The sequence below is a fragment of the Sander lucioperca genome, chromosome 5, assembly GCF_008315115.2.
Source record: "Sander lucioperca isolate FBNREF2018 chromosome 5, SLUC_FBN_1.2, whole genome shotgun sequence".
NCBI lineage: Eukaryota > Metazoa > Chordata > Actinopteri > Perciformes > Percidae > Sander > Sander lucioperca.
Window position 1 is genome coordinate 14,780,575 of NC_050177.1, and position 24,380 is coordinate 14,804,954.

Genomic DNA, 24,380 nt, shown 5'->3' on the forward strand with positions numbered 1-24,380 from the left:
ACTTTTACATCTATTCTCTTCACAATCATCTCCATGCAGCACCTTTCAGACCAGTGGGTTGTCAGTCTGTCCAACAAGTATCTGATGTTTGCTTCCATGATTTCAGTTTGATTGTGTCATTCATAAAATCTTCTGTTCCAGCTGTTGGAGGAGAACATCGGCACTTTTGTGAAGAACGAGCTGAAGAAGATCCAGAAGGTTCTGAATCCAGATTACCCAGAATGCTCAGAGAGTCAGAGGGAGGATGAGGATGAAGAGCAGAGGAGCAGCAGAAAGGCATTTCTGAAGATCACACTGCACTTCCTGAGGAGAATGAAGCAGGACAAGCTGGCTGACCGTCTGCAGAGCAGTAAGAGGATTTCTCTAAAGATTTAACTTGCTGGACTAATGGGACGTTTACTAATGTCTCCAGAGATGGACCAAAATATGTTTCTGTTTTCTTTACAAAATTTCTTAATAAGCTTTTTTGTTATGTATTCATTCAGGAAGTTCTGCTGGAGTTTGTAAACGTAAACTCAAGACTAACCTAAACAAGAAGTTCCAGTGTGTGTTTGAGGGGATTGCTAAAGCAGGAAACCAAACCCGTCTGAATCAGATGTTCACAGAGATCTACATCATGGAGGGAGGGACTGCAGAGGTCAATGATGAACATGAGGTCAGACAGATTGAAACAGCTTCCAGAAAACCAGACAGACCAGAAACAACAATCAGAAGAGAAGACATCTTTAAAGACCCACCTGGAAGAGATGAACCAATCAGAACAGTGATGACTAAGGGAGTGGCTGGCATCGGGAAAACAGTCTTAACACAGAAGTTCACCCTGGACTGGGCTGAGGGCAAAGCCAACCAGGACATCCAGTTCATATTTCCTTTCACTTTCAGAGAGCTGAATGTGCTGAAAGAGAAAAAGTACAGCTTGGTGGAACTTGTTGATCACTTCTTCAGTGAAACCAAAGAAGCAGGAATCTGCAGGTTTGAAGAGTTCCAGGTTGTCTTTATCTTTGATGGTCTGGATGAGTGTCGACTTCCTCTGGACTTCCTCAACACTGAGATCCTGACTGATGTTACAGAGTCCACCTCAGTGGATGTGCTGCTGACAAACCTCATCAGGGGGAAACTGCTTCCCTCTGCTCGCCTCTGGATAACCACACGACCTGCAGCAGCCAATCAGATCCCTGCTGAGTGTGTTGACATGGTGACAGAGGTCAGAGGATTCACTGACCAACAAAAGGAGGAGTACTTCAGGAAGCGATCCAATGACAAGAAGCAGGAAAGCAGAATCATCTACCACATCAAGACATCACGAAGCCTCCACATCATGTGCCACATCCCAGTCTTCTGCTGGATCACTGCTACAGTTCTGGAGGACGTGTTGAAGACCAGAGAGGGAGGAGAGCTGCCCAAGACCCTGACTGAGATGTACATCCACTTCCTGGTGGTTCAGTCCAAACTGAAGAACATAAAATATGGTGGAGGAGCTGGGACCGATTCAAACTGGAATGAAGAGACAAAGAAGATGATTGAGTCTCTGGGAAAACTGGCTTTTGAGCATCTGCAGAAAGGCAACTTGATCTTCTATGAGTCAGACCTCACAGAGTGTGGCATCGATATCAGATCAGCCTCAGTGTACTCAGGAGTGTTCACACAGATCTTTAAAGAGGAGAGTGGACTGTACCAGGAAAAGGTGTTCTGCTTCATCCATCTGAGTGTTCAGGAGTTTCTGGCTGCTCTTCATGTCCATCTGACATTCATCAACTCTGGAGTCAACCTGCTGTCAGAAGAACAAACAACATCACGGTGCTCTGAAGTGTTCAGAGACAAATCAACACGTTTCTACCAGAGTGCTGTGGACAAGGCCTTACAGAGTCCAAATGGACACCTGGACTTGTTCCTCCGCTTCCTCCTGGGTCTTTCTCTGCAGACCAATCAGAATCTCCTACGAGGCCTGATGACACAGACAGGAAGTAGCTCAGAGACCAATCAGGAGACAGTTGAGTACATCAAGACAAAGATCAGTGGGAATCTGTCTGCAGAGAGAAGCATCAATCTGTTCCACTGTCTGAATGAACTGAATGATCATTCTCTAGTGGAGGAGATCCAACAGGCCCTGAGATCAGGAAGTCTCTCCAGAGATAAACTGTCTCCTGCTCAGTGGTCAGCTCTGGTCTTCATCTTACTGTCATCAGAAGAAGATCTGGAGGTGTTTGACCTGAAGAAATACTCCGCTTCAGATGAGGCTCTTCTGAGGCTGCTGCCAGTGATCAAAGCCTCCAACAAAGCTCTGTAAGTGGGATTTATTAATCAATAAATACTCTGCTATCTTTGAACAGGAGTTAAATATAAATAACTTGTTTCCTTCCTGTTGTCTCTCCAGACTGAGTGGCTGTAACCTGTCAGAGAGAAGCTGTGAAGCTCTGTCCTCAGTTCTCAGCTCCCAGTCCTCTAGTCTGAGAGAGCTGGACCTGAGTAACAACAATCTGCAGGATTCAGGAGTGAAGCTGATCTCTGTTGGACTGAAGAGTCCACACTGCAGACTGGAGACTCTCAGGTCAGATCAAGAACAATAATCTTTGAAAAAAAAAACAGTATTGCAAAAAAAATACTTTGGAAACATTCAAACATTGTGAATGTTTCCAAAGTATTTTATTCTGATTTAGAATCACTTGTTAATTTTGATTTATATGGAGGACTTAGTTTTGATGAATGGTTGGAAGAGGGTGAGAAGTGAATCATTGGATGAAACAACATTTTTAAACTCTGGAGTTAACTGTTACTGGAATAGTTTGGATAACATCAGCTGTTAGATCACATCAGCTGTTTGGATCACAGCTGTTTGAATAACATCAGTTGTGCCACTGACGCGTCAATAATGAAGTTCGCGGACGTATAGTAGTAAAAAAAAAAAAATGTTTAGATATTTTAGTTATAACCAGATAAAGTTAGCCAAGCAGCTCGGTGTTTATATGTGTGGTAGTTATTACGTTTTGGAAAATTCCATGATCTCTACCATTACAAAGCTAACGTTAGCTTAAGATGACTGGCTGACTAACGTTTAACAGGGAGGGACTACAAATGATTTGTTGCTTTTCTTTATTTTGAGAGTGAATTGCCCCACAACATGAACACAGTTTGATTATAATTTTTATTTAGTTGGTAACCGTTAATCGCTTTATTACACGAGAGGGTTTGATTTAACGTCATCTTATCACTTCAGTCATGCTTAGCTGCTTCACTGTCGTGCCAATAATGATGTTAAATCAAACCCTTCGTGTAATATTGCTTAATTCTGTCACGATTAATTATCATGTTTCAGACTTGTTTAGAGTAGAGCTGTTGAGAGAGTGAGGAATAGTGGACCCAAATGCAGGGAGAGGCAGGCAGGCAGGAGATGGCTTGAGTTAGGATTTATTAATAACAAAAATCGACAGCGCAGAGACTGGAAAAACACTCAAAGAACTAAGACAAAAATACAAAAGCAACAGGAAAAACTCAGGCTGACGGCAACTCGGGCAGGGAACAAAGGAGCAAACTTACGGGGACAGGAAACAACGGAATACTAACAGACACCACGATACAAAACGATCTGACAAGAGACAAAGGGAACACAGGGGTTAAATACAAGAGGTAATGAACAAATGAGGGACAGGTGACACGACAGGTGAAACACATCAGGGCGGGGCAGGACAATCAACAAAGGCAAAAAGTAAAACTAGACATGACAGGACAGAAAACAGACTATCAAAATAAAACAGGAAACCAGAACAACAGACAGGAAACATGAAATAACCTAAACACAGAGACTTGACACAATATACAACAACACAACGGGGAACAGAAATATACAGAATGTACCAAAAAACAGAAAATGTACAATGCAAAAAACAGAAAATGTACAAAACCATAACAGAGCCCCCCCCCCCTCAAGAGGCGGATACCAGACGTCAATAACAAAAAAACAACCCAAAAAGGGCGACTAGAGTCCGGGGGAGGCAGAGGGTCACTGGGGCACAGGGAACAGAGAGTCACTAGGGCAAACAGAGCGGGGCCACTCGGGGGAACACACAGAGTGGGGCCACTCGGGGGAAAAAAACAGAGCGGGGCCACTCGGGACAGGGAACAGAGAGTCACTGGGGCACAGGGAACAGAGTCACTGGGGCACAGGGGACAGAGTCACTGAGAGACCTCGGCGACAGAGAGGCCTCGGCGACAGGGGACTGAGAGGCCTCGGCAACAGGGGACTGAGAGCAGCCACGAAGGCAGAATCCCTCTGGCCACCGGCGACGAAGGCAGAATCCCTCTGGCCACTGGCGACGAAGGCAGAATCCCTCTGGCGACCGCCGACGAAGGCAGAATCCCTCTGGCGGCCTGCGACGGAGGCAGAAACCTTCTGGCCACCGGCGACGAAGGCAGAATCCCTCTGGCCACCGGCGACGAAGGCAGAATCCCTCTGGCCGCCGGCGACGAAGGCAGAATCCCTCTGGCCGCCGCCGACGAAGGCAGAATCCCTCTGGCCGCCGGCGACGAAGGCAGAATCCCTCTGGCGGCCGTACTGGACGTCGAGGGCACTCAGGCGGCCAGGCAGGACGTCGAGGGCAGCGCCCCACCGGGGGCCTTGCAGGTCGGCCAAGGCGGAGCCCCTTGGGAGGCTGCGCAGGTGAAGGGGCAGCTGGGCCGGAGTCACGCGGCGGATCAGCTGGGCCGGAGTCAGGCGACGGGTCAGCTGGACTGGAGTCTGGCGGCGGGTCAGCTGGGCCGGAGTCTGGCGGCGGGTCAGCTGGGCCGGAGTCAGGTGGCCAGGCAACCGGGGCAGAGGTTGACTGGGGTGCCAACCGGACACGAGGGGCAGGAGTCAGCCTGACCGCCGACAGGACACAAGGGGCAGGAGTGGGCCTGACCGCCGACAGGACACAAGGGGCAGGAGTGGGCCTGACCGCCGACAGGACACAAGGGGCAGGAGTCGGCCTGACCACCACGGGCAGAGTCTCAGGGGTGCCGGGGACCGGCAAAGTCTCAGGGGCGGTCTCAGGGGCGGCTATAACCAGTTCAGGGGGGCTGGACACCAGCCAGGAACTAGGGAGGCTGCTAGCTAACCTAGGCTCAGGTGGGTTGTTAGCTAGCTCGGATTCAGGGGGGCTGCTGCTAGCCAGCCGGTGATCCCGGATCAAGGACCGCCTTGGGACACTAGGGAACTCGGGGACTCTAGGAAACTCGGGGACTCTAGGAAACTCGGGGACTCTAGGAAACTCGGGGACTCTAGGAAACTCTAGGAAAAACTCGGGGACACTAGGGAGCTCGGGGACACTAGGGAGCTCGGGGAAGCTGGACAGTGCTGGGACACTAGGGAGCTCGGGGACTCTAGGGAGCTCGAGGACACTAGGAAGCTCGGGGAAGCTGGGCAGTGCTGGGACACTGGGCAGCTTGGGGACACTAGGAAGCTCGGGGAAGCTGGGCAGTGCTGGGACACTGGGCAGCTTGGGGACACTAGGGAGCTCGGGGAAGCTGGACAGTGCTGGGACACTAGGGAGCTCGGGGACTCTAGGGAGCTCGGGGACACTAGGAAGCTCGGGGAAGCTGGGCAGTGCTGGGACACTGGGCAGCTTGGGGACCCTAAGGAGCTCGGGGAAGCTGGGCAGTGCTGGGACACTGGGCAGCTTGGGGACCCTAAGGAGCTCGGGGATACTAGGAAGCTCGGGGACACAAGGAAGCTCGGGGAAGCTGGGCAGTGCTGGGACAATGGGGAGCTCGGGGACACTAGGAAGCTCGGGGACACTAGGAAGGCTGCTAGCAAGCCTGGATTCAGGGGAGCTGCTAGCTAGCCTGGATTCAGGGGAGATGCTAGCTAGCAGGGAATCAGGGGGGTTGCTAGCTAGCTGGGGCTCAGGAGGGCTACTAGCTAGCCGGGACTCAGGAAGGCTACTAGCTAGCAGGGGCTCAGAGAGGCTGTTAGCCAGCCAGGGATCAATAAAGCTGCTAGCTAGCTGTGGCTCAGGGAGGTTGCTAGCTAGCCTGCATTCAGGGGAGATGCTAGCTAGCAGGGAATCAGGGGAGTTGCTAGCTAGCTGTGGCTCAGGGAGGTTGCTAGCTAGCCAGGGCACAGGAAGGCTACTAGCTAGCCGGGGCTCAGAGAGGCTGTTAGCCAGCCGGGGATCAAGAGGGCTGCTAGCTAGCCTGGATTCAGGGGAGCTGCTAGCTAGCTGGGGCTCAGGGAGGTTGCTAGCTAGCGGGGAAATTGAGAGGCTGCTAGCTAGCCGGGAATCAGGAAGACTGCTAGCTAGCCTGGATTCTGGGGAGATGCTAGCTAGCGGGGAATCAGGGGGGTTGCTAGCTAGCAGGGACTCAGGGGGATCGCTAGCTAGCCGGGGCTCAGGAAAGTTGCTAGCCAGCTTGCATTCAGGTGGGCTGCCAGCTAGCCGGGGATTAGGAAGACTGCTGGCTACCCTGGATTCTGGGGAGATGCTAGCTAGCGGGGAATCAGGGGGGTTGCTAGCTAGCAGGGACTCAGGGGGATCGCTAGCTAGCAGGGACTCAGGGGGATCGCTAGCTAGCCGGGACTCAGGGGGATCGCTAGCTAGCCGGGACTCAGGGGGATCGCTAGCCAGCTTGCATTCAGGTGGGCTGCTAGCTAGCCGGGGATTAGGGAGGCTGCTAACTAGCTCGGAGTCAGGAGAGCTGCACGCCAGCTCGGAGTCAGGAGAGCTGCACGCCAGCTCGGAGGAGAGCTGCACGCCAGCTCGGAGTCAGGAGAGCTGCACGCCAGCCCGGGGTCAGGAGAGCTGCACGTCAGCCCGGAGCCCGGGGTCAGGAGAGCTGCACGTCAGCCCGGGATCAGGAGAGCTGCACGTCAGCCCGGGATCAGGAGGGTTGCACGTCAGCTCGGGAACAGAAGGGTTGCCAAAACATGCACCGATGGCCTCGGTGTTAGCCGACTGGGAAGGAGGCAGGCTGGTGGGCGAGTCACTGGAGGTGGCTCGGGAAAAATAATTTAGCCAGTGCTTAATATCCTCCAGCTGGGGAACAAAGTGGCTCACCCATGGCCTCTCCGACAACCACTGCCGCTGAATGTCGAGCTTCTTCAGGAGGGGAGGGTGTCGGTCAGGCTCAGTGCAAAGCAGACACTGCACAGTCCAGCCAAACTCCAGCACCTTCTTCTTAAAAAAAACCTTCTCCGCTGGGTCCATACTGGTCAGATCGTTCTGTTGAGAGAGTGAGGAATAGTGGACCCAAATGCAGGGAGAGGCAGGCAGGCAGGAGATGGCTTGAGTTAGGATTTATTAATAACAAAAATCGACAGCGCAGAGACTGGAAAAACACTCAAAGAACTAAGACAAAAATACAAAAGCAACAGGAAAAACTCAGGCTGACGGCAACTCAGGCCGGGAAAAAAGGAGCAAACTTACGGGGACAGGAAACAACGGAATACTAACAGACACCACGATACAAAACGATCTGACAAGAGACAAAGGGAACACAGGGGTTAAATACAAGAGGTAATGAACAAATGAGGGACAGGTGACACGACAGGTGAAACACATCAGGACGGGGCAGGACAATCAACAAAGGCAAAAAGTAAAACTAGACATGACAGGACAGAAAACAGACTATCAAAATAAAACAGGAAACCAGAACAACAGACAGGAAACATGAAATAACCTAAACACAGAGACTTGACACAATATACAACAACACAACGGGGAACAGAAATATACAGAATGTACCAAAAAACAGAAAATGTACAATGCAAAAAACAGAAAATGTACAAAACCATAACAAGAGCAGCAGATATTTAAACATGCTGAGAAGGGATTTCATATACGGTATCACCAAAAGTTCAGACTCAACATATAAACACAATCGTTATTCGTCTTCTTATATGACATTTCTCTAAACTTTAAGCTTTATTAAATTTAAACCACCCTTCTCATGTCAGGATTTAAAATTTAGCAATTTGGAAACCTTTAAATGTTTCCAAAGCATTTTCTTCTCATTTATAATATGTCGTAAAGCACAAAGTATGAACTATGGCTATGGCATTTTTTTTAAATCGTATATGAATTTGAATACTGGATGTCTTTTTACTCCTCATTCAGTCACAATTAGTTATCATGTTTCCAACTTGTTTAGAAAATGGATTTTATATTCTTTAACACCAAAAGTCAGGAGACTCTCAGGTCAGGATTCATTAACCCATTCAACTGATGACCATTTAACTTTAGTTGATGAAACAGCTGCTTTGTGTCTGTTGATACGATAAACTTGGGCAGTAGTTATTAATTATATAATTATTAATTTCTAGACTCAGAGTTACTTTCCATGAGGATTTTTCATTGTTTACTTTTGTTGTTAAATAATTAAATATAACAGTTGATTTTAAAGGTGCATTCTCAATCTGGACCAAAATGTACCTGGACAACAAACAAACATAAAACTAACACATGGCTCCACGTGTTGACAGAGGGTTCCTGTGTGTTGTTCTGTGTGTTTGCAGTCTGTCAGGCTGTCTGATCTCAGAGGAAGGCAGTTCTTCTCTGGTCTCAGCTCTGAGCTCCAACCCCTCCCATCTGAGAGAGCTGGACCTGAGCTACAATCATCCAGGAGACTCAGTGAAGCTACTGTCAGCAGGACTGAAGGATCCAAGCTGGAGACTGAACAATCTCAGGTACAAACACTGATGAATATAAAAAGGAGATATTTGTGTAGGAAGTTTTAAAGGGGAACATCTCCAGGAACTAAAATGATGACTTCCTGTTGTTAATAATTGATGTAGTTTGGACACATCTCTGTATGTTAAAGGAACTGTCCGTGGTTCAGTTTCAACTCGACAGACAGGTCCAGGACAGGTTTAGCCTAGCTTAGCACAAATCAATGTGCTTTCTACACTGTGAGAAGTGTGGATGAATCATTACTCTTTTGGCCGACTAGTTAGCTAGAGGTTTAAAATGTCAGTTCCCGGTGCTCCATGGCTCATGTGATTGAACAGAGAGACGTACACTGACGTCCAGACCAATTATTTCTCTAAGTTCCTCTTGTACTGGGAGAGTACCAGCCCTAAGTTCAAAAAGTCCCTCAAAACGCTTTTCCTAGTCCCTGCGGTGCAAACACAATATATACTGTATATGTGTGTGTGAGAGTCATGTAATGTTCATGTTTCCCTACAGAGAAAGGTCCACTGTTGCACCAAATGCTTGCTCTTGGGGGAATTGTTGGGTCTCTGTAAATGATAGTGTGGCAGTGCCGCTGGCAGCTCTAATCCTGTACGCACAGTGCATACATTTTTTTTTTCTATGAGACATCTAATGATAACAATGAGTAAATGTGCACATAGTCTGTTCTGCTGTCTGCTATGTTCAGTTATATTTTCCTCATTATTTATTATTTATTTCACCCACAAGTCATCCGCTATTAATCAGAATATTCATTGTTATGACTCGATCTGTAGATCAGAGGTGGGCCATCAGGTCCAGCAAGGCCTTCTCTGCTGGCCAAGAGATTGTCAGAATCAGAAAATCATATTTTTATAATTGAAGGCCTAAAATAAAGAACAAATGTAATTTCAATATTGTTTACGCTGCAAGTTCATTTACATTTTGAATTTTTTAGTGAAATGATTTTACTAGCTATTACTGCTTGCTTTAGGTGTTAAAGATCTGAGCAGTGTCAGTGGCCGATGTGCCTTTGTGTGTGCGTGGTGACGTGTGTGTGTTAAGCCCGCACTGCTTGGCTCAAATTTCTGGCGAGGCCTGTTGATCACTGATTGTGTTATATGTGTTTTTGATTTCTTTGTGGTCACTGTATGAGTAAACATGACCCAGACATGTAATTATCGGTAATAGGGCTGTTGGAACGAATACCGAAATTCGAATATAATTCGAATAGAAAAAAATCAATACTATTCGAATGCTGAAATTACTATTCGAAGGTGACTTTTTTTTTCTTTCTTTTTTTTTATAAATATACGTTATATATAATAAACGTTAGCTAATCATCCCCTTCTCGCCTTGGCCTACCCGCATGTGTGATTCATGTCATGTCGTATGAACAATAACTTAGGCGGCGTGAGAAACACAAGGCGTTGTGAGGTCTAAGCTAACGTTACGTACCAAGTAACGTTAGTACAACATTACGGAGCTAACGTTACGTACCGAGTAACGTTAGTACACGGGGGAGTGACAGGCTGCGGCTGGAAATCGTAAGAAGGACGGGAAATAGTTTTAACATGAAATTAAAATCGACATCCACCGAGCCAAAATGCTTATGTTAACATTAGTTAGCTTGTTCTGGTTTCCTAACTGCGTCGCGAGGTATAGTAACGTTAGCGTAGCTGGGAGCTTCATGGAGAAAGCTAAAGTTGATGTTAACTGCCCTACAGCTGTCAGTTAGCTTCCACGTCATATAATTACCTTCTAATTAAGTGATGCTTCAGTCAGCGTGTGTTCATGTCTCTGCTGTAGTGTATTAGGTGTCTCTAGGTGTTGAGTCTTGTGTTAAATCACGTTATTCCACACGGTAATGTCCTAGTGTCATGGTGAGGTTATTCAAAGGTGATTTAATGCTGTAGGATAGTACTGAAGGCCCAGGTGTAAAATACACGGCCCGCCACTGCTGTAGATAAACTGCTGGTTGCTATGGACGCTGCTATCACTGAACCCACGGATCTAGCATGTTGTTGGTATCATATGTGTTTACATGGACATGAATACTCCAGTTATGAGGATTATCCTGTTTTTGATCATATTCAGGATGTGATGTTTAGGCTACATGGCACACAGAGAAATCAGGTTATTCACATACCTGTTACCATACCATAGTGATATGAGGAAGGATAAGGTTATGTAGCCTAGGCTACATAACTGATCGACTGGGAATTAAAACGATACCGCTCAAATAGGAAGTTGTCTAAAAATTAAAATGTCGGGGCTCAATATCATCTCCCGACGTATGTTTAACTCTGTGAAGTAAAGCAGCTTCTTCATCAATGGGATTGTAGACAAAAGGAAATGCCTGTTTTGAGAAATAAAATGTTTTATAGTCTGACTAACACGGTTAATAAACCAACATAATTATTTTTTATTCATGCCGATAAAAAACTGCGTTAAATGCGCCTGATACAGACTGAATGAATGAACGAGGAAATGAGAGAGGGCTGTGTCAGAGGGAGGAGACTGAGAGAAACTCGAGGTTTCTTGAAGAAAACCTGCTCCTGATCAGGTTAGGTTCACAGGCTCAGTTACCATAGTAACTAACTCTGAGGTGAAGTTACCATAGTAACTGACTCTGAGGTGAAGTTACCATAGTAACTGACTCTGAGGTGAAGTTACCTCTCTTTCTGAAACAGAAAACCCAGAGTTTCCCTCATCTCAGGGTTAACAAACTCAGAGTTTTCACTAAACCTGCTTTCTGAAATACCACCCAGCTCTCGTCATGTTGGTTATTTGGTCAAATGTCAGGTGTTTGTGTTTGAATTTGGGGAAATATTTAGTTGGGACGGGCTGCAGTTCTGTGCATTCTGTCAGGAAGTGCAGCTTTGTCTCGACTTTGTCTCTCTTGCACAGCTGGCAGAAGCGCTCCTCTTTGGGGAGCCATGATTGTTTGTAGCGGCCTGTCTCGATGGCCAGGTTGTGCTCACTGAGTCTGTACTTGGTCAATGTAGTTCTTAGTTTGATATCAGTAACTGTGGTCAGGTAGTCTGCCACACTGTACTCTCTCTTTAGGGACAGATAGCACTGCAGTTTGCTTTGTGCTTTTGTTTGTGTGTTCCAGTTGGTGATGTAGTTTAGTTTCTGTTGTGTTATAATTTGGTTAACTCTGATTGGTTGGTTCCCAGACTGGTCCTGAGGCAGAACCGGGTCAGGAAGTGAACTGAGCATCAGGACCAGCTGAGTGAGGGGACTCTTCTCTTTGCTCAGCTCTTGGTATTAGAGGTCTTTCTGCTGGTAGGAGAGGGGGTCACTGTTTTTTAGATGTAGCCAATATTTGATTGCACGTTTTTGAATTTTGATGAATGATGGGAATTGGCCTAATTCAGCTCTGCAGACGTTGTTGGTGGTTTTTCTGTGTACCTTTAAGATGCTTTTACAGAACTCTAGATGCAGGATTTCAACTGGGTTTTTGTCCAAATGGGCCGAATTCTGGTAGGAAATAGGACCCCACACCTCACTACCATAGAGGAGAATTGGTTGGAGGATTCACATAATTTGAGCCAGATTCTAATTGGGATTTTAATGTAGATTTGACTTTTTATTGTGTAAAATTCCCTGCGTGCTTTCTCTCTCAGGTCCATTAACGCTGGGTTAAAACTTCCAGTGGAACTTATTTTCAGTCCTAAATAATTGTAATGTGTACAGTGGTCTAATGTATGTGTTCCTAATGTGAAGCTGTATGTGTTTCCTTGAGATCTGGATCTTTTTTGAAAAGTCATTATCTTTGTCTTTTGAGTGTTTCCTGCCAGGGCCCAGGTCTGGCAGTACTGCTCCAGCAGGTCCAGGTTCTGCTGTAAGCCCTGTTCTGTAGGGGACAACAGAACCAGGTCATCTGCATAGAGCAGGAACTTGATCTCAGAGTCGTGTAGAGTGAGACCAGGTGCTGCTGATGTCTCTAGGATGGTGGCCAGCTGGTTAATATAGATGTTGAATAGAGTGGGACTCAAACAGCAGCCCTGTCTCACTCCACGCTTCTGACAGAAGAATCTTGTTCTTTTGTTGCCAATTTTAATACTGCACTTATTGTTAGTGTACAGTGATTTAATGATGTCATATGTTTTACCCCCTACACCAGATTCAATAACTTTGTAGAATAGACCACTGTGCCAAATAGAGTCGAATGCCTTTTTGAAATCTATGAAACATGCAAAGATTTTGTTGTTGTTTTGGTGAACATGTTTGTCTATCAGGGTGTGTAGGGTGTAAATATGATCTGAAGTTCGGTGTTTTGGTACAAATCCAATTTGACTTTTACTCAAGACATTGTGTTTGGTAAGGAAGTTTATGAGTCTGGAGTTGATGATGCTACAGAGGAGCTTCCCCAGATTACTGTTCACACAGATGCCTCGGTAATTATTTGGGTCAGATTTATCTCCAGATTTGTATATTGGTGTAATGAGACCACGATTCCAGATGTCAGGGAAGTAACCTACACTCAGAATCAAATTAAAGAGTTTCAGAACGGCCAATTGGAATTGTGGGCTGGTGTATTTCAGCATCTCGTTCATGATGCCATCGAGCCCACTGGCTTTGTTGGGTTTTAGTGCCCGGAGTTTGTCTCTTAGTTCCTGTTCATTAAGTCAGGTCATTAGTACCTGTGTGGATGATAATGTGGCCAGGCTGACCCAGGATGGGCTCAGTGAGCAGCTGGAGGGCATTGTCAGTCCTGGGACATTGGATTTTGGAGATGTTTTGTCCGGGGAAAAGCTGGTCCTCATTCACAAATTTCCCATTAGAATCTATGAGGATGATAATCTCAGCATCACTGGTTTTGTTTTGCTCTCCAGATGTTTTAGGCTTCTTGGTAGTGGCCTCTGTATGTGGGTCGGTGGGGGAGGGGGTGGGCATTACTGCAGGTTGTTGTGATGGTCTGGTGTTAGTTAGGGTGGAGGTGGATGGCTGTGGTTCAGGTTGAGGGGGGCTGTTGATGGTGATGGAGGGTTGTGGTTGGTGTTGGCAGGCTCTCAGACTGTGGAGCTGCTCCTGGAGGCTGAGGATGGTTTGCTCTCTCAGGTGCAGCTCCTCTCTTAAGCTCTCTGCCCATCGCCTGTCTGTCCTGCTGCAGCTCCTGTCTTACAGCAGTGAGTTCTCTGTCCATGGCTCATCTGCCAGAGCTTTGATGGTATTGAAGTCCTCTTGGACAGACCTGAAACTGGCCTCATTGCCTTGAAACATGATGGTCCCATTGTGGTAGACATTGACAGTGAGAGGTGGGCTGTCCTTGTCTTCATCTTCGATGACTATCTGTCTCCCACTGCATATGCCTCTCTTCTTGTGATGGTCATAGTGGGCACAGATAGCTTTATGCCACGCATCGGTACTGTCCGTGTACAGTAGTAGGTTACTAATTCCTCCTGTGTGGCATATATCTAAAGTCAAAGCCTCTGGGTTTTCTCTGAGTTTGTTTGTGTTTATAAGCTTTCTTGGCCTGTGTACTTTTAATTTCTGTTGGGTAGCCAATCACAAGGAGGCAGGGCTCTCCCCCGGGAAATCACAACATTGTTTCAGTTCCTAACTGCCGCTATGCTGCTACTTAGCATGCTATGTTAAGTCGCCACAGGATAGCCTTAAAATTAAACTATTGTGGATATGAAGTAAACTTACCTTACTATTCTACTATAGCTTATCTTGAATGGGAAGGAGATGGTGCTAGCCGTTTTGGTTTTTCCTTTTGTTTGGAGCCTTTTGGTCCTTAGCTTAGCATAGCATAGCCTTCTTGCTCCTCTTCTTTGTCGTTAGCGGTCGTGTTAGCAGAGTTAGCTGTTGTGTTAGCAGGGTTAGCTGTTGTTTTAGCATAATTAGCTGTCGTGTCAGCAGAGTTAGCTGTTGTGTTAGAGGAGTTAGCTGTTGTATTAGCAGAGTTAGCTGTTGTGTTAGCATAATTAGCTGTTGTGTTAGCAGAGTTAGCTGTTGTATTAGCAGAGTTAGCTGTTGTGTTAGAAGAGTTAGCTGTTGTGTTAGCCGAGTTAGCTGTTGTGTTAGCAGAGTTAGCAGTTGTGTATGAGGAGTTAGCTGTTGTGTTAGCATGATTGTCTTAGCAGAGTTAACTGTTGTGTTAGCAGAGTTATCTGTTGTGTAAGCCAAGTTAGCTGTTGTGTTAGCAGAATTAGCTGTTGTGTATGTGGAGTTAGCTGTTGGTATTTCAGAGTTAGCTGTAGTGTTAGCATAATTAGCTGTCGTCTTAGCAGAGTTAGCTGTTGTGTTAGCCGAGTTACATATAGTGTTAGCACAGTTAGCTGTCATGTTAGCAGAGTTAGCTGTTGTGTTAGAGGAGTTAACTGTTGTTATAGCAGAGTTAGCTGTTGTGTTAGCAGAATTAGCTGTTGTGTTAGCAGAGTTAGCTGTTGTGTTTGAGGAGTTAGCTGTAGTGTTAGCATAATTAGCTGTCGTCTTAGCAGAGTTAGCTGTTGTGTTAGCCGAGTTAGATATAGTGTTAGCACAGTTAGCTGTCGTGTTAGCAGAGATAGCTGTTGTGTTAGCAGAGTTAGCTGTTGTGTTTGAGGAGTTAGCTGTTGTGTTAGCATAATTAGCTGTAATGTTAGCATAATTAGCTGTTGTGTTAGCACGGTTAGCTGTCATGTTAGCAGAGTTAGCTGTTGTGTTTGAGGAGTTAGCTGTTGGGTTAGCATAATTAGCTGTAATGTTAGCATAATTAGCTGTCGTGTTAGCATAATTAGCTCTTGTGTTAGCACGGTTAGCTGTCGTGTTAGCAGAGTTAGCTGTAGTGTTAGAGAAGTTAGCTGTTGTGTTAGCAGAGTTAGCTGTTGTGTATGAGGAGTTAGCTTTTGTGTTAGCATAATTAGCTGTCGTCTTAGCAGAGTTAACTGATGTGTTAGCAGAGTTAGCTGTTGTGTTAGCCAAGTTAGCTGTTGTGTTAGCAGAATTAGCTGTTGTGTATGAGGAGTTAGCTGTTGTGTTAGCAGAGTTAGCTGTTGTGTGTGAGGAGTTATCTGTTGTGTTAGCCAAGTTATATAAAGTGTTAGCAGAGTTAGCTGTCATGTTATCATAATTAGCTGTAGTGTTAGCAGAGATAGCTGTTGTGTACATAATATAATATAAAGTTTTATTGCAGACACAGGTCCATATAACACATAATACAGTATACATAGTATAAAAAGGAGATGCAAAAATACATAAAAAATTGCATATTAACCTATAGGATACACAATAATACATAAAAATTGCATATGAGCCTATAGGATATATCGGCTATTGCACCAATGTCGTCTTAACCTAGAAGTGTATCTATAACAGCTTTTCAGAGGGCTGACTAGAGCTTCAGTTATGTGGTTCTCTGACTTGTCCAAGCGAGATGATTAACAATAGTGTTGCCCACAAGACAGCCAGTTTTTAACCTATTTAACTGATTTGATAATTCATCCATATAAACATTAAATAAAAGAGGAGACAAAATCCCTCCTAGCCGTACTCCGTTACTAACACAGAATGGAGCAGATACAACATTGTCCCATTTATTTCTGGACAGCAGGGGAACATTCTCAACATCTATCAGTGCAGCAATAGGTATATGATCAGAGATGGTGAGTTCATAACAAATCTCCACATTACCCAGTGAGGCATGAGCATCAGCTGTGGTCACAATATGGTCTAACCAAGATGTTGTGTGCCACGCTTCACTAACGTAGGTAAAACTTGTGTCAGGCAACAGAGCTTTACTCCATAAAATTAATTTAGACTCATTACAGAACTGCTGCAGGTGTGCTGCAAAAAAGGATTTGCTATCAGACATGTCAGCATTAAAATCACCCATAACATAGACACAGGATGAGCTGGTATCCTCTATGAATGAATGAATGAATAAAAGCTAACCTGTTCAGAAATTCGTCCTCATGCTCATATGATTCCTACGGTGTATAAACATTTAAAACAGTAAATTTCTTTCCATTACAGTTACACTCTAGTCCAACGGCCCAGTCAACATTTAAATGCACCACCTTCACCATTGAGTCATATTTAATGTTCCACAGTATAGCTACACCACCAGCTATCCTACCTGGAACCAGCCTCGTACTGAGGTCGGTAGTGGACTCTCCAGCCCCATGGAAGTTCATGTGTATAGTGTTCAACTTATTTAGATCTTGTTTCGCCAGCCAGGTTTCTTGCAGGCACAGAATATCACATTCGTCCAGTATTGTGTTCACAGCCAGACACATGTAATAGGTACCCCAGCATCGTTAGCGTGCAGCAGCCCCTCATCTCGAGAGCGAGGGGCATCCTCTGGACCAGACGGACCTCCGTCTGCTCCTCTAGGGCGACGAGGCTCATAGTAACGTCGGACAAAAGACCCAGCGGGCCAAAGCTGCGGGTCGTACAGCTCCGCCACATCATTACATTCAGCAGAGATACAGAAGAAGCTGAATCTACTCTGTGCCGTTTCTATTTTACTACATGTCACTTCCCGACCCAGCTTCATTTTTAAAGCAGACATATTATGCTCATTTTCAGGTTCATAATTGTATTTTAAGGTTGTACCAGAATAGGTTTACATGGTTTAATTTTCAAAAAACACCATATTTTTGTTGTACTGCAGTGCTCTCTCTCACTGCTGCAGATCCTCTTTTCAGCTGGTCTCTGTTTTAGCTACAGAGTGAGACCTCTTTTCTTCTTCTTCTTCTGTACTATCTTTGATTGCACTCGCACATGCTCAGTAGCTCAGATGTAGATCATGTCAGCTAGCTAGCTCCATAGACAGTAAAAGAGGCTGTTTCTACAACTTCAGTCAGTTACAAGGCAGGATTAGCTGGGAGACTTCTAAATGAGGGCGCACATGTAAGTAGTTCTTTTGTAGATTATGGTGAACTTGTGTGTGTTGTTGCAGTGCTTTGCTACTGAGAACGAGGTAGCATGCTAGCGTTAGCATGGTAACGCTAACGCTACGAGCTAATGGTTGCGGTTAGCCTGCTCGTTTCGGCTTGTGACGTCACAAGCCGTGCCGATTTTGAACAGCTCACCCAGAGACTGAAGGCAGGACACATTCAGAAACCGTATCTCACTCTAAACAGCATGGATGGATTTTTTTCAAAGTTTGTATGTGTGTGGAAGCACCAGAGACACAACATAACACCCCAAACAGGGGTGGATCTACCGGGGTAGCATAGGGTGGCAAGTGCCACCCTAAAAGAAAGCCTTGCCACCCCTGCTGCCACCCCAGTTGGCAGCAACAAATTAAAAGTTATGGCCAATTTGACAATTTATGAGCGCGATTCTCCAATGTCCGACTGCAGTGAATGCAGCACGAGATGACGCCAGAGCGACAAGAGCCTGATTAGTTTGGAAAACTGAGCGGCGCGAAGCGAGGGAGCCAGAAGTCGTGAGGAAAGGAGACACAGGAGGAAAGAGGTCAAAACGGATTAACTATCTATCAAGAAATGAAATTATAATGAAAGCACAGTGCTAGCATAGTTGCGATGCTGATTTTGAGATGATAAAATCAGGTTGAAGAACGTTTTTTTGATAACTATACATATAATATTACTTAGGTCTGACGTTTGTTCTGTGTAAAGTCGGCTACAAAAGCTAATATTGATTCAACGTCTATCAAGGAAAACATTGAGAGAAAAGGGTAACAGAAAGGTGACAGAGAGAGAATACAAGGCCAAGGCGACCAGGGACAGGAGGAGGTGGAGAACACCACAGCGGTGAAGATATGGAGGGAGAGCATCACCAAGATGAGGAGGGAGAAAGAGAGAGACGAGATACCGTGCAGGGCTCAGACAGTGAAAGGGAAAGCAGAGAGCTGGGCCATCACCAACCATCTCCAGTCCAGCTGGTCCACATGGTATGGAAACTGTTGCTGCATATATACTAAGTTACATATGAATAAGAACAACAAATGACAAAGACGGACATTTTTATAAAATTTAAGAGACATTGCTTAGACATCAAATAAATATAAAAATTCATGGTTGCTTAAATATGAATAATTAGGGAAAGTTGTCAGTGTGAAAGTGTGATGAGATGGGGAGATGAGTTTTTATATTTTGTGTAGAATGTATTTTAGATCTATTGCTCAGATTAAATTAAAAAATTAAACAAATGAACCTAAAAATAGTCTCCCAGGCTAACATGTCAGTGTGTGTTAACACAGTCTGATGGTTATAACTAATCAATGACAGTTCATCATCTTGTACACATGCTGCCTGCAGCGCTGCCTCTCTCACACAGTCCACAACTGTTGGCTTCCCCTCTCACACATCTGCCACTCATCACCTGGGTCTTACCTTAATGCCTTTCCTGTGATAATGCCCCTTACTTCTATCATACTTCTATCTCCTATTAAGTGAGATCTCATCGTATGGTCACTTATTCCTAATATCAACTGTTCCACATCAAACCTCAGATGCAGGACATTGATTGCATGAGATTAAGTTTGTCTGTATGAGTTTGTAAATGGCAGCCTGTTCCCTTTTGTAGTGTGTACATACTATTTCTCATCAAACTGTGATAAAAGTAGTAAAAGATTTATACGTCTGCCATATGTTGCCACCCCTCAAAAATTCCTGCCCCCCTCTCGCCACCCCATAAATATTTTTCTAGATCCGCCCCTGACCCCAAATCCCAGAAAAAGTGTTTTTTTCATAATATGGGCACTTTAAATATTCACTGAGAGTATTGGCATCTACACTGAGATCAAACTTTGTAGCAAATACCTTTACCATCTTTGTTTTGACAGCCAGTATATTGCTAACCACATCAGTCCCAACTATGCCGGTTTTCTTTCTCACATACCTCGCTGAAGTTTTCTCAGTACGAGGTGTAGGGATTTGATGAGCAGGGTTCTCAGTTACCTGCTTCGATCGTACCTGCTTCAGTCGGCGCCCATCCTTTACCACCTTGCTCCATGGGGGGGGTCTGCTTTCGCCCCAGGGCTGGATCTACAGACTGGGCTGGCTGACTGCCGTCGGTCCCGCTAGGCGATACAGTTAACCATCATTAACCCCAGAGGTAGTGCAGGGGGCAGGATCAGGACCCGGCGGCTTCTCCAACACAGTCGAGGGAAGACCTGCCGCACTGGGCGCAGGGCCCGGTTGCATCTCCACAGCAGTCAGCCGGCTGTCGAGTTTAACAGAAACCTCCTGCAGGCCGCTACCTGAGTTCCCATAGTTCTTTTTAGGTATCAATGTCAGCATTGATTTGCTGCATATTCCCGAGGAGCACAGAAACAACGATGTGTTTAAATGAGACGGGGGGTAATTCATCCAGGAAGTGCGATACAAATCTTGGGGTCTCTTCACCGCACTCATTAAGCGCTTGGAGGCACATTTTGACATTGTCAATGTCCTTCTTTGGTCCCCTGTGGGAGATCCATCGTTTGTTGTGTGGAAGGAGTTCTGACAAAACTGCCTTTGAAGACTCAATCCGCTCGGAGCTGAAACTGCTCGTTATTGTCGACACAATATCATCATGACTTAGTGTTGGCATTTTGATCATAACAAAGTTCAGCAGCCCATCCTCGACTATGACTCTACCGTCTTCAGTATGGTAAATCTCCGGTTTAATTTGAGTAAACTCTCGTGTAAACTCTCCCACAGCACGCCATGCTGCTGCACTGGCTGATGATGAATGATGAATCCTGTATGAGGAGTTAGCTGTTGTGTTAGCCGAGTTAGATATAGTGTTAGCCGAGTTAGCTGTTGTGTTAGCCGAGTTAGCTGTTGTGTTAGCAGAGTTAGCTGTTGTGTTAGCAGAGTTAGATGTAGTGTTAGCATAATTAGCTGTCGTCTTAGCAGGGTTAGCTGTTGTGTTAGTAGAGTTACCTGTTGTGTTAGCCAAGTTAGATAAAGTGTTAGCCGAGTTAGCTGTTGTGTTAGCCGAGATAGATATAGTGTTAGCACAGTTAGCTGTCGTGTTACCAGAGCTGTTGTGTTAGAGGAGTTAGCTGTTGTGTTAACAGAGTTAGATATAGTGTTAACAGAGTTAGCTGCAGGGTTAGCAGAGATAGCTGTTGTGTATGAGGAGTTATCTATTGTGTTGGCAGAATTAGCTGTCGTCTTAGCAGAGTTAGCTGTTGTGTTAGCAGAGTTAGCTGTTGTGTTAGCAGAGATAGCTGTTGTGATAGTAGAGTTAACTGTCGTGTTAGAGGCGTTACCTGTTGTGTTAGAGGATATAGCTGTGTTGTTAGCAGAGTTTGCTGTAGTGTTAGCATAATTAGCTGTTGTGTTAGCAGAGATAGCTGTTGTGTATGAGGAGTTATCTGTAGTGTTAGCATAATTAGCTGTTGTGTTACCAGAGATAGCTGTTGTGTTAGAGGAGTTAGCTGTTGTGTTAGCATAATTAGCTGTCATCTAGCAGAGTTAGCTGTTGTGTTAACAGAGTTAGATATAGTTAGCAGAGTTAGCTGCAGTGTTAGCAGAGATAGCTGTTGTGTATGAGGAGTTAGCTGTAGTGTTAGCATAATTAGCTGTTGTGTTAGCAGAGATAGCTGTTATGTTAGCAGAGTTAGCTGTTGTGTTAGCATAATTAGCTGTCATCTAGCAGAGTTAGCTGTTGTGTTAGCAGAGTTAGCTGTTGTGTATGAGGAGTTATCTGTTGTGTTAGCAGAGTTAGCTATAGTGTTAGCATAATTAGCTGTCGTGTTAGCAGAGATAGCTGTTATGTTAGAGGAGTTAGCTGTTGTGTTAGCAGAGTTAGCTGTTGTGTTAGCAGAGTTGGCTGTTGTGTTTGCAGAGTTGGCTGTTGTGTTAGCACAGTTAGCTGTTGTGTTAGCCGAGTTAGATATAGTGTTAGCAGAGTTAGCTGTTGTGTTAGCAGAGTTAGCTGTTGTGTTAGCAGAGTTAGCTGTCGGTGTTGTAATCTGTAGACGTCCCTAAGCACTCGTCTTACTGCCGGTAGCAGCAGAGAGCAGAAGCCAGCAGGCAAGTCTTATTTAAATAAACTCCTGGTGTAGTTACAAACTTTCCAATCCATCGTTTTATGAGTACATAACCTATTGGTACTACTGTAGAAGTTTGGTATCATTTTGGGCATTATTAGTGGGGTAACTTACGAGATACACTCTTGGATCCATTAGCGGCTGCACTAAGCTAACCAGCTGATAACGCTAACTCTCCCAATGTTGGACCCAGGTGAAAAAGCTTCTGGGGGTGTTTGGCTCGAGGTCGTGGTGCAAAGGACCCTCGGGTGAAATTACTCCCAACCATCACTTTAACATCTGAATTATTTTAATTTAGTAGGTTTATCTCAGTTTAAACTATTTATTTGTTATTTCTGTAGAGCTTCAAAGAAACATGTCTACTATTCTTCTTCTCTCTCTCTCTCTCTCTCTCTCTCTCTCTCTCACTCTCTCTCTCTCTCTCACTCTCTCTCTCTCACTCTCTCTCTCTCTCTCTCTCTCTCTCTCTCTCTCTCTCTCTCTCTCTCTCTCACTCTCTCTCTCTCTCTCTCTCTCTCTCTCTCTCTCTCTCTCACTCTCTCTCTCTCTCTCTCACTCTCTCTCTCTCTCCCTCTCACTCTCTCTCTCTCCCTCTCACTCTCTCTCTCTCTCTCTCTCTCTCTCTCTCTCCCTCTCTCTCTCACTCTCTCTCTCTCTCTCTCTCTTTCTGAGTGATGTAATGCCCCCCCCCCCCCTCCTCCTTTCAGGGTGGAGCCTGCTGGAGTCAGATATTTGACACCAGGTCTGAGGAAGTGTAAGTCTGTTTTTAATTTCATTCATCAAACTGTGACATCACTCATCCAACCCTCTGATGTCATCATCTACGTGCTGATTGGTTAATAACTGCAGCTGTGTTGTGTCTCCTTCTCTCCGTCAGATTCCTGTGAACTCACACTGGACACAAACACAGTGAACAGAAAACTCAAACTGTCTGACAACAACAGGAAGGTGACATTAGTGGAGGAGGATCAGCCATATCCTGATCATCCAGAGAGGTTTGACCCCTGGTATCAGCTGCTGTGTAGAGATGGTCTGACTGGTCGCTGTTACTGGGAGGTTGAGAGGAGAGGAGAGGTTGATATATCAGTGAGTTACAGAGGAATCAGGAGGAGAGGATACAATAGAGACTGTGTGTTTGGATGTAATGATCAGTCCTGGTGTCTGAACTGCTCTGATGATGGTTACTCTGTCTGGCACAATAACATCAGAACATCCATCTCCTCCTCTGTCTCTAACAGAGTAGCAGTGTATGTGGACTGTCCTGCTGGCTCTCTGTCCTTCTACTCAGTCTCCTCTGACTCACTGATCCTCCTCCACACCTTCAACACCACATTCACTCAGCCTCTCTATCCTGGGTTTGGGGTCTGGCCTGGTTCCTCAGTGTCTCTGAGTCCTCTGGAGGACGGAGAGTCTCCTCCTGTTTCTCACTGCTGATCAGTTGAGTCTGTACAGGATCACACTTGCAGAAATATTTCAGCTTATTGTTATGAACTAATGAATGAACTTTGTATAAAATAATTCAGAATGATTGAACAGATTCCTCGTGAACATTGTAAACCTCTTCCACTTCCAGTCCTTTAAAGATGGAAGCTGTGATCATGAAATTGTAGAAATGCCGTTGACTTGTGTCATGTTTAGTTTTGAGTTATGTCTCTTTTCACAATAAAAGCATAAAGTTACTGTGAGAGTGTTTCTGGTCTTTCTGTTTAACTTTTACACATGATAAGATGTAAGCTAGTGCTTAGCTCTGTTAAACATCTGTAACGTTATCTCACCTGATGGGTTTTATCCAGTAAAGTGTTTTCATCATCGCCAGTACGACACACACACACACACACACACACACACACACACACACACACACACACACACACACACACACACACACACACACACACACACAGACAGCAAGCAGACTGGAAGTGAAGTGTGCTGAGACTCTGAGGACCAATCAGTCAGGAGTTTGAGTTATTTTATCAAGTGCTATTTACAACAGTAGTTACACTTTACAGGAGATAAAGTCACTGTATTTCTATGGCAACAGCAACCGTTGAGACGACAGCTCCCCCCCGGTGGCCGTGAAACATTACTGCTTAAATATTACCTACAGGATTAGACTTTAGTGGAAGATGCACTTGTTTTGTGTATGATTTACATGAATTACCTTTAAAACTGTTTACAATGTTAATGGAGCAGGAGAACACTTTACCCACCAGACTCCATGTAAATAATCAGGACTTTTAGCGTGTATAGAGCCAGCATATCTCCACCAGACTCCATGTAAATAATCAGGACTTTTAGCGTGTATAGAGCCAGCATATCTCCACCAGACTCCATGTAAATAATCAGGACTTTTAGCGTGTATAGAGCCAGCATATCTCCACCAGACTCCATGTAAATAATCAGGACTTTTAGCGTGTATAGAGCCAGCATATCTCCACCAGACTCCATGTAAATAATCAGGACTTTTAGCGTGTATAGAGCCAGCATATCTCCACCAGACTCCATGTAAATAATCAGGACTTTTAGCGTGTATAGAGCCAGCATATTTCCACCAGACTCCATGTAAATAATCAGGACTTTTAGCGTGTATAGAGCCAGCATATTTCCACCAGACTCCATGTAAATAATCAGGACTTTTAGCGTGTATAGAGCCAGCATATCTCCACATGTAAATGGGGGAATTAAGAGTTTATTTCAACCAAACCAGAGTGGTGATTGTTGGAACAGTGGAAAGATGAACCAAGACGGCTTTTGGTAGTTTTATTTAGTTTCTGCCCACTTTGAATGAA

The 24,380-nt window shown here is 45.1% G+C and overlaps 1 protein-coding gene and 1 long non-coding RNA gene across 2 annotated transcripts; one reads left to right on the forward strand and one right to left on the reverse strand.

Annotated features, from left to right (window-relative positions):
* Positions 1-312: 312 nt before the first annotated feature.
* Positions 313-23,202, forward strand: LOC116055563 (NLR family CARD domain-containing protein 3-like). Its single transcript, XM_036001062.1, has 6 exons — positions 313-349; positions 486-2,283; positions 2,375-2,548; positions 8,486-8,656; positions 22,296-22,342; positions 22,466-23,202. The coding sequence occupies exons 1-6, from the start codon at positions 313-315 to the stop codon at positions 23,020-23,022; spliced, it is 2,784 nt and encodes a 927-aa protein (XP_035856955.1). The 3' UTR covers positions 23,023-23,202.
* On the reverse strand, positions 13,668-21,866 carry LOC116055542. The gene is made up of 3 exons (XR_004106341.2): positions 21,756-21,866; positions 20,058-20,060; positions 13,668-13,679 (listed from the first exon to the last, which is right to left on the reverse strand). It is a non-coding gene; the product is annotated as an uncharacterized LOC116055542 (long non-coding RNA).
* Positions 23,203-24,380: the final 1,178 nt, after the last annotated feature.

What these genes read in the sequence shown, in the direction of transcription:
- LOC116055563 (XM_036001062.1), top strand. Translation starts at nt 313, where the DNA reads ATGAAGCAGGACAAGCTGGCTGACCGTCTGCAGAGCA. An exon ending in GGCTGACCGTCTGCAGAGCA is followed by an intron (nt 350 to 485) that starts GTAAGAGGATTT and finishes GTATTCATTCAG; the next exon opens with GAAGTTCTGCTGGAGTTTGT. An exon ending in GACACCAGGTCTGAGGAAGT is followed by an intron (nt 22,343 to 22,465) that starts GTAAGTCTGTTT and finishes TCTCTCCGTCAG; the next exon opens with ATTCCTGTGAACTCACACTG.